This window comes from Patella vulgata, chromosome 3, assembly GCF_932274485.2.
Source record: "Patella vulgata chromosome 3, xgPatVulg1.2, whole genome shotgun sequence".
NCBI classification, from domain to species: Eukaryota; Metazoa; Mollusca; class Gastropoda; family Patellidae; genus Patella; species Patella vulgata.
Window position 1 is genome coordinate 64,249,470 of NC_065881.2, and position 10,746 is coordinate 64,260,215.

General features: G+C 35.9%; 1 protein-coding gene across 1 annotated transcript; it reads left to right on the plus strand.

The window, feature by feature from the left end:
* The first annotated feature begins 256 nt into the window (after positions 1 to 256).
* LOC126815149 (cytochrome P450 26B1-like) lies at positions 257 to 5,569 on the plus strand. The gene is made up of 5 exons (XM_050540702.1): positions 257 to 264; positions 2,923 to 3,127; positions 3,580 to 4,077; positions 4,332 to 4,751; positions 5,128 to 5,569. Exons 1-5 carry the CDS (start codon positions 257 to 259, stop codon positions 5,476 to 5,478), a joined length of 1,482 nt encoding a protein of 493 aa, XP_050396659.1. The 3' UTR covers positions 5,479 to 5,569.
* Positions 5,570 to 10,746: the final 5,177 nt, after the last annotated feature.

The window sequence follows — 10,746 nt, forward strand, 5'->3', positions numbered from 1 at the left end:
CAAAAGGGGTTGTCGGTTACGCGTGTATTTAGCATAATAATAGACCTGTGGCTCGCCCCTGCTTTAATCCATTTCGTATAAAAACCAATCGCTTAATACAGTTAACCAAATATCTTGAGAAGTGATGACGAGGCGTGATCATTGATCGATCAGCTGACTGTAGCCGGTACATATATATTAGTGTCGTATAAGAACTGTCAAGAAAGGCCATCGTATATTTATATCAGAAAGATTTCTATATCTAATCACAATCACTATGGAACTGTAAGTTGTATTTTTAAATTTTATTCTGCTTTAACACATATTTCACGACATTTTGTAGACATCAAACATTACTAATTAATGTTGACAATTCCAGTCTAATTGAATAGTTTAATTCAATAGCGTAATTCAATAGTTTAATGCGATAGTTTAATTCAACAGTTTAATTCAATACTTTAATTTAACAGTTTAATTCAATACTTTAATTCAACAGTTTAATTCAATACTTTAATTCAACAGTTTAATTCAATAGTTGATTTCCTGAAAATTGTGAAAATTTAAAGTTCAATTTCGGTCAGCCTCACAAATTCGTATTAGACATTTGGGGGAATGTTAAAACTTCGAAATAAAATCTTCCCTTTACCCTCAAACCCCCTTTCTGTTTAATTCGAGGGCGATATCCAAGCAAAATATATTTATTGAAGTTCGTTAAAAAAAAAAAAAAAAAAAAATCGTTATTAACCAGGAATGAAAAATTTATCTTCATGGATTCTATCGATTTGATAAAGTACATAATTTATTGAAATTTCAAAATCCGTTTGAGGTTTCTTCTGAATATGCCCTGTTCCACTATAAAATGATCTACTGGTCGTTAGCTTCTTACTTACCTAACCTAACAATGACTATTAAATCTACCATTCTATATTGTATAACATACTATAACTCTTATCTATATATACTACTCTAGGCAATTTACCTATAATTATATACATACATAAAGCTATTTGTTACATAACAAACTAAATTCTATGTATTGTATGTACATGTATAACAATCAAATGCGGTTTTTAACCACTAAACACAAAACCCCAATCGATACGGCTAAATTACGTGATTAAGACAGAAATTCTGACTGTCTTTCCTTCAAGAAATGCTGAACTACGTATAATATATTTACAGTCACAGAAAAAATAAAATTTGAAATCAAGAGAAATTAATTTCATAACATGTTGTGTCAGATACCGATAATACCTAATCTTAACTCACACGTAGCTTGGAAGATCTAATCATCAATCCAGTAAGTCTGTACATTGTCTACATTGTTGCTGGGGAGGGAAGGGGGGGGGGGCAACTGATCATGTTTCTTTGAGTTTTTGTTGTTCATCGAAAGAAGTAGAATAGATAAGTTAGAATATAAAATCATTTATGCTTATTTATTTTTACTTTTTGATGTTTATTCAGTTGTTATATATTTTAAGAACCACAGAAAACACTTGAAAATGAAAAAAAAAAGAGAAAGAAAATGTCATTTCTACCCGTTTTTGGATTTTCTTTCTTCCGGAATCGATTATTAAAATGCTTACAATTAAAATTGGTATTGCGTGTTTTATAGGCAATATTATGGAATGTCCTAATCTACATCTCAGATTCGGAGTTATTCGAACAAACATGCTTCGAGTTCGAAATGATTTTTTCCCAAAAATTACAAACCCGTATTGCAGTTTGCCGTTATTTTTTTTTATATCAATTAAATGGATGGTGCATATTGTCCACAGTAAGGTTTATATAGAGTAGGGGGTGAAGATTTCTTGAAGATATCGCTTGTCTGTCAAATTCTAATATAGATACTAAAGCCTTTGTCAAAAGTACAGACACCAATACTGACTTTTGCCTAATTCTGGGACTGAGATGAACTACAACGCTTTATTCTACTAATCTTGAGCAGTGGCGTCATATCTCTTAGAAAACTAAAAACAAATTTACACATCAATTAAACATTCAATTGTACCAATCGATCTTAGGTTTCCCGCCACAAGTAAAGCGCGTCATTGATAAATGCCCTGTGTTTAAGGACAAGCAGGGGTCATACAGCGGCTCGTTGAGAGGAAGAGTTTAATGATGACACCATGAGGTCGATACCTTCTTCACCGAGTGGAAAACATCATGAAATAAACCCTTAATTGGCGACAAGTTAAATTTGTTGATGTCTATATCTCTAATATATAGAGAATCTCCTACCAGTCTTCTTTGATATCAAAAAATATCAACACAAGTTGGTAAAGTAACAAAAAAAGAGGCTCTGCCGAGTTTTTTTTTACTTTATCAACGAGTGTTGATATTTTTTGATATCAAAAAAGACGAGTAGGAGATTTTATTTATCACCAATCTTTTCTTACATGCACAAATAGATAAATATAATTCTTTGCTGTAGATTTCACTTTTACTGAACATTAAGGTGTAGTGATACATCATTTTTTGACAGCAATTCAACCATTGCAAAGTCCTTTATACTGACCCAGTGTTTCCATCAAGGTCAATTGAATAACAATAGTTCATTTTTAATTAAAAAAAAATGTTACCTTTAATAAGAAATGAACTTTTCTTTGAAAAAAAAAAGTAGTTCCTTTTAACTGACCAATCAAATTCATGTAAAACGATATCTCCTAAGGAGATATCGCTGTAGATTATGAAATATATCACACAAGCGATATCTACTGTAGAATGTATTATTGGGCGATAAAGGCTCTTAAAAGAATACATTGTCTGTTAATAAGCAAACCGTTTTATTTCCATTAACATGTTTAGTAATGTTCTCTTTTTTTTCATTAACAATACCAGGTTTTAGTTTTAAACGGTCATTGTTTCCGGGATATTGTTTAGCAAAAACGCTGCAGAAATATCTCCTCAAAGTCAATATTTAATAAAGAATTTTTTTTATAGATTGATATTAGAAGAAGTGACGACAACAGGGTGTTTGTTTTCTGTCATTATTCCATCTATTTGTCCACTAATCTTACTGCTGCTGTCATGGAAGTTGTGGTACGTTTATTATAACGTCTCTAAAGACCCACAACTGTCCCTTCCATTACCCCCTGGAAGTCTTGGATTCCCTCTTGTAGGCGAAACGCTAAGTTTTATCATGTCGGTAAGTAGACTGCATATTCATTTAGTATTTTAAAACTTGGACCATTAACAGCGCACAGAGAGAGAGAGAGAGAGAGAGAGGGAGAGGTATAACATCCCCACTCGTCACAAACTGGGCCATTTCGGGACTAACTTAAAGGTTCAATTTTATTTCAACAATTCGTTTGCTCGTATTGGTCTTTAGCCGTAGGAGGGAACCAGCGAGTATAGAGAAAACTCATGAGATGAGACAGGCGACCCTACTCCAAGCCACTTGACTCAATGACAGACCTTATGATCTAAAGCGCACACTTTAAACCATTAGGCCACCCAAGCATTATTAGTTATGTCGAATGTTCAGAGACAACTATGTGTTGTTGTCAGCTTTTCAAACAAACAAGCAAAACATGCCTCGTATAAGTATAGAAATATATTCAACAGTACATACATATATAAACTACTCACTTTTTTCAGGGTGCGCAGTTCTTCAAAAACAGGAAGAAGTTTTATGGTAATGTGTTTAAGACACATTTATTGGGAAATCCTACCATTAGGGTATCTGGTGCCAAAAATGTCCGAAAGATATTGTTAGGAGAAAATTCGCTGGTTACAACTTACTGGCCTACCAGTGTACGGATGCTAATGGGAGATGGAGCCATTTCGCACGCAATTGGCGCAACCCATCGGATGAGACGGAAAGCATTGCTGAAAGCCTTCAGTCACGACGCTTTGACGTCATATGTACCTATCATACAAGAAGTCGTTCAACAATTTATTCAGAAATGGTGTCGTGAAGGTTACGTGTTTGGTTACCCAGAATGCAAGAGGATGGCCTTTAAAGTTGCTTGTCGTGTTTTGGTTGGATTCAATATGCCAGCACCAGAACATCAGAAGTTATTAACAGTATTCCATGTTTTCCTGGACAATCTCTTCTCTTTACCCTTCAACTTACCTGGATCGGGACTTTCAAAGGTAACCCATCTTCACCATATTTTTATAACATTAAGACACAGTAAGCATACACTGTGTCGCACATAGCATGGTTTCAGATTTTATGCATCTAGTATCAATAAGCTAAAGGGGGTTTCAAACTGCAACGAAGTATCAAGTGTTATAGAAGTTGTTATTATTTTACTACAGTATGTTGGTCATTTTGTCATCAGTGAACGTGGGCACAACAAGAATCAAAACTTTCTTGTAATGGAATATTTCTTATTTTATTTCAGGGAATGAAAGCCAGAAAGATTTTGTTAGAGCGTATTGAAGAATGTATTCAACAGAAACAAACTCAAGAGAATGATTCTGGTTTTAATGACGCCATGAAATTAATGATGGATATGGAAGGAGATGAAAAACTTAATCTTGAAGAACTCAAGGATGTGGGCTTAGAATTATTGTTTGCTGGCCATGCTACTTGTGCTAGTGCTGCAGCTTCCCTTCTGTCACAGTTGGCTAAAAAGCGAGCTGTTGTCGATAGAATAGCAGATGAATTAAAACAACACGGCCTTGAGGATGATCGTAGTAAACTTAGTTATGACGTAATAAATAAACTATCTTTTGTATCGAACGTGGTGAAAGAAACACTGAGAATTTCTCCACCAGTTGGAGCTGGTTTTAGAAAAGTTATAAAGTCGTTTGAATTGGATGTAAGTATAAAACTTTTTTTTATAGTCCTCTTCAAAACGTATAATTTAACCCAAGTGTTTATTATACCATTCAGATTGAATCCACATAGCGGACTTTACAGACTTCGGTGATGGTTACGTCAAGGCTGCGTTTCACATCTCGTTAGTTAGTTGCGGTCGCTACTTGTAACCTTGTTACACATAATAATCGTAACACACAGTTTAAAGGTAGAGTAATCAGGACTATGATTGACATTCGATATGTTGTTATGTGGAACAGACGCAACAGCTTCAAGGAAGATGGAAATTAAAAATAAAGTACAAAACCAACAATTTCTTTTTATTGGAAATATTTTATAAGCGCTAAGGTTTCATGTTGTTTTTATATTTATTTCAGGGCTATCAAGTTCCGAGAGGATGGACTTTAGCTTATAGTATACGCGAAACACAAGAGGCAGCAGAAATGTTTAGTGACGGTGAAAAATTTGATCCTGATCGGTGGAATCAAATCAAAGACGAAAAGTTCCATTATCTGCCGTTTGGTGCTGGCAGTAGGGCTTGTCCTGGAAAAGAACTTGCAAAGTTAATTCTTAAAATATTTGCCATAGAATTATCACGAAGCTGTACGTGGAAATTGCTGAACGAATCTGCTCAAATTAACTATTTGCCAGTTCCACATGCAGCAGACGGCCTTCCTGTAGAATTCTCACAAATTATTACCAACAGACCACGTGCTTTCACCATCTAATGTCCACCTTCTGATAGAGTTCCAAAAGCAAATATTATATGTCGGTTTATTTAGACCGGAAATCCCTTTTTATGGGATTATAGGCCTAATGCTCAACGCCTACACATACTTTACGTATTTTGATTGATAGTGCCGTAAAATATCAAAATTAGAACCACTGATAACGGCGTGAAATATCAAAATTAGAAACATTGATAACGCCCTGAAATATCAAAATTAGAATATTGCACTGCACATGATGATAAACTTTTTTCAACTAGTCAAGTAATAACCCATACTGGGTTGGTTATACTGACAGTTCGTTAAACTTATCATTCTAGGAAATTAGAAACATCTGTTTCTTAATGTCTTTGGTGTACTTTGTGGACATCAAGAAATCCCGTTCTTGCATAATGTAGTACTCTTGCATTAAGTTTTTTTTTATAATTTATAAATATAACTTTAGCTTGCTCATTGACGTTTCATAATACTATAGTTGACCGTGGCATTTCCGTAGAGTTATATTGTCAAAGCATACTTGTACTTTATTTATGATAAATCTGGACTACTCGTGTAATATATTAAGTAATTAGCTGACCAACCATACTTTGATGTAAGAACTTTATTTTTAGTATTTTATTTCATAAAGTTCTTAGTTTATATTCAAGAAGTTTTAATTGAGTTTATAACAATATTAATGCAAGGCGCTATTTATATTTTATCTGAATATATTTCTCCGTCAAATTAACTCTACGCCATATCTTTGTTAAATATCCGTTTCTTTCTTGTCTCATCGTTGTTACAAAAAATAGCATTTTCATTTTATCACAATTTATTAATCATTAACATTTTATTGTTGTTTTAGCATATCATAGTAAATGTTTATATAATGTTAAATTGTTATAAGTATTTACATCTTTAATGTTGTTTTGTTTTGGTATTACATTATTCCTGACTTTAGAGTCAAAAACACTATCAGACTGTTTGTCTCACGACAGTGAAGGAGAGGCAAATCTGAAAACTTTTTGTACTATAACAGGAATCTATCTTTAATTTCGAATTAACTGATTGCCCCACTGCTTGAAAAAAATGCTTAAAAAGGGCAAGAAGATGTGTTCAGTCATTCGTGACGGTTATATTGGTAATTAAACTTTTGCCAGATGCAACACTCATATTATATGCATCAGTGTTTGGGGTCACCTTTACGGTAAACTGACCTTTCTATGACACTTAGAAGGACCCGCTAAAAGGGCATAAGGCGCGCTTTAGCTGCAAAAAAATGTAAAATGACCGTGCCATAACCAATCCCCACCCTTCACTATGTTCATTCATAATTACACGCTGAGTAACTAAACTAGACAACCAGCCAATCAAAACAGGTTACCCCAACAAGTGACCGGGTCATCCTGCAGTCGCCATTTCTTTAAATTGACCGCTTCTCACCTGCCAGGCATGTGCATGAGTGAACCGAGAAATGGCGCGAATCTAAAGTTGAATATTAATGACCCAACGTAATGTTTTGGAAAACCCCTAGTTGGGATTATTTAAATTGTTTGCCCTTTCAGTGTTCGGGATGGTGAAATAGGCGACCCCGAGATGACCGAGGTCGTTACGTAATGGCGACGTGCTATTTGTAAAGACAGATGTTACACCCACACATTCCAGTATTGAAGACGGTATCAATACAATCATGACCCCAATTATCTACATTTTCGAACAAAGTGCTAATTGAGCTATAATTTCTGGTGGAACTTTTACTTTATTTCCCTACGATTGTTATACCATTTCTCACTTTTTCAACAAAATCGATGCATATGGTATGTCCTACTACCGTGCAGAAAACCTCAAATAAAAAGTTTCCCGCCAACCAATTATTGATGATATTATTCTGTTTTCTTGTATAAATGTGTGTCGTAAGATAAACTGAATTCAATGCATACGGTATGTCCTACTACTGTGCAGAAAACCTAAAAAAAAGTTCCCCGCCAGAAAAAATCGGAGTAAACCAACCAATTATTGTTGATATTATTCTGTTTTATTTCATAAATGCGTAAGATAAACCGAAAAAGATAGTTGAACCGACTATACTCTCTGTTTGGCCTTGGCAAAGAGACATGAATGGATGAAATTTGGTGGTCTGGTACCACTGTTAATACTACATGTATTTACCTCCCTTGCAATACAGAAACTATCACCATTTAACCGTATCTTCGGAACCTAAGAGAGAGAGAGAGAGAGAGAGAGGGTTTAACGTCCACCATTTAACCGTATCTTCGGAACCTAAGAGAGAGAGAGAGAGAGAGAGAGGGTTTAACGTCCACTCGACACAAACTAGGTCATTTCAGGACTAACATGTGGTTTAATTTTATTTCAATAATTCGCGTAGGGGTCTCTAGCAGTGGGAGGAAACCGGAGGACCCGGAGAAAACCCACGAGGTTGGGACAGGCGACCCTACTCCTTGTCACGTACAACCGGGAATTCGAAACCACGCCAGTTGACTCAATGACAGGCTTTATGATACAGCGCGCGCGTGCTAACCATTCGGCCATCACCCCCCCCCCCCCCCCCGGAACCTACGAACCCATTCACACTAGCAATAACAAAAATTTAATGATGTCACGTTCTAAAAAACATTACATTTATTGAAGATTTTGTCATAGGTCACGAGATGTAAACAGGGCTAGCGCTAACCCTAACCCAAGACCTAGCTCTAAGCCTTACCCTAACCCTAAACCCTAATCCTCGGCAACAGTCACGTGGCCTAACCCGCTTTACATCTCGCGACCTTGCATGTGAAATAGATCTTGCCGGTTTTCATTATCCCAGTCAAAGCAGAACAGTAGGAAAGGAGAGAACATTTCCTTTCCTTTCCTTTTTTGTACATAAATAGTCTGATGGGTGTGTTTAACCAGCACCTGTAAATTTTTAGAATTCTGACGTCAATTCAACGCAGTGAGGCCCAGCCAAGGATGTTATGGACTTTTTTTAAAAAATATTAAGACAATACTTTAAATATTAAGACAATACTTTAAGAGAAATAATGTGCTACCACAGATACATGTGGACAGGAACACTTTTTTTCTAATCTACTCTTCAATTTTTCCACAAAAAAATTCTTCATAGTTATCAACCATGTCATATTTACCATCACACTTGTTTGTATTTGAAAAAAAAACCAAGGCTTGGTGTATCTTCTTTAATATTCACTAAATGGTTTATTTTTAACAAAAAACTTTGAAAAAAAAACCCCACATAATAAGTCCTCATGTAACTGTGTCTGCTCGCTAGTTGATGCATGGGGAGAAAGTTGGCTCCGTGAATAGGTCTCACTAACCACTAACCAGTAACCAGGAGGTCCGGGTATCGGGCAACGTCTCCTTCTATGCTCACTGCGTAATGTATGCCCGTCTCTATTATTTGCCAAGTAAGATGTTAAAGGAGGCAAGTCTCTGAGTCAGTATCATCCACAGTCTTTGACATTGCAAACACGGCTTATTGGTCAATTAAAATCAACATTGATGTTGTTATCATACCGTGACGAGATGGGCTTCTGATATCCAATATTTAAGACACAATGACAATTTTAAACTCGGCATACGAATCGTGTGCCAGAATGCTTTAGAGTGCCATTCGTAATGAGGCAACTCGATGAACGAGGCTAACCGTATCCCACAGGAGAATACTACCCATGTGGATTTGAATAACCAGACGTCAAAGACTACCACGCAATTTGGAATCTTCGCGTATTTCGGTGAACACAACTGATTGGAAATTACAGTCAATCAGTTTATATACATTCATATTACATTATTAAATGCATTGCGACAAATTTGTGTCCATTTCCAGGACTGACCTCCTTTTAAACACATTAAATTTCATTGAGCTGGGAGTCGCGGTAAGTCAGTGTCTCACAAACCAGAAGGTCAGTGGATCATGCAAGTTTATGTTTTTGGACTTTTTTCAAAGAGCGTCGCCCAAAGTAGAAGAACAACAAAAAAAAACTATATGTGTAGCACCTGTGACCTGCGAGTTCACAAAGTCTGTCTGCATGCACTGGAAATTGAGGATACTACTGCAATACAGTGTACAATTAACGGGGGGGGGGGGCTAAATCGCTAATATTTGGGACCCAGAAATTGACACAAATGGGTCGCAACGCATGTAATAATGTAATATGAATGTTTATAAACTGATTTACATTCAATCGTTTCCGTTTTACTCCAATTTCAAATCCGTTGTATTCGACGAAATACTCCAAAAGTCTCAATCGAATGGCAATCTTTAGCGTCTGGTTAGTCCAGTCTACATCGGTAGTTATTATTGTACATGCACTCCAGATAAAAATATTAGGTCAGGTGTAAACGAGGTTAAGGCACGTGATTGTTGGCAAGATTGTAGGTTAGGGTTTGGATAAGCATTGGGGATAGATTCAGGGTTAGGGTTGGGATTAGTGCTAGCCTTATTTATATCTTGTGACCATGAAGAAAAATTGTGCTGGCTTTATCATTTAGCACTAACCCTTGTGGAATATGTCTAGCCTCGTTCTTCGACTCCCTTGTTACAAATCACAGCGAAACGCATTATGGTACACGATTCGTGTACTAATAGTAAAATGTTTATTTTGTCTTAAATATTGGATATCAGAAGTCCATCTTTTCTCGGTAAGATCACAACATCAATGCTGATTTAAATTGACAAATAATTCGTGTTTCAGTGTCGAAGATATTGGATAATATTGAGTTAGAGACTTAGTTCACACAATCTACCAAAATTAGTATTTTTGCATATTTCTAGACCAGAACACTAAATATACTCTAAAACAAATGATAAAATGATAAGAATGAACAAGGCCAAACCTGGAAATAAAGTCCACCTATGTGTAGTTTTGTCTAGTCTAGTGATCGTTTTGAATTAAATCCTGAAATATCCTCATTAAAGATACCTGAACACCTTCATATGTGAATCCCGAATAACGAGGTAAAAACCGAAAAACAAACAGCTCATTATTCGCTGCTTGAATAACAATGTGGACTGTTTTTCGTCTAGAAGTCGTTTTGCTGTATATGGTCGCCTGTCCAACCTTGTGGGTTTTCTCCGGATCCTCCGGTTTCCTCCTACTGCCAAAGACCAATACGCACAAGCGAATCATTGAAATAAAATTGAACTATATGTTGATCTCGGAATGACCTAGTTTGTGTCGAGTGGACGTTAACCCAGGGGCAGAGTCACGCCCATTTTTTTGTATATCTGTGTTTGTCATCTACAGAACGCATTTCTTAACGGATCAT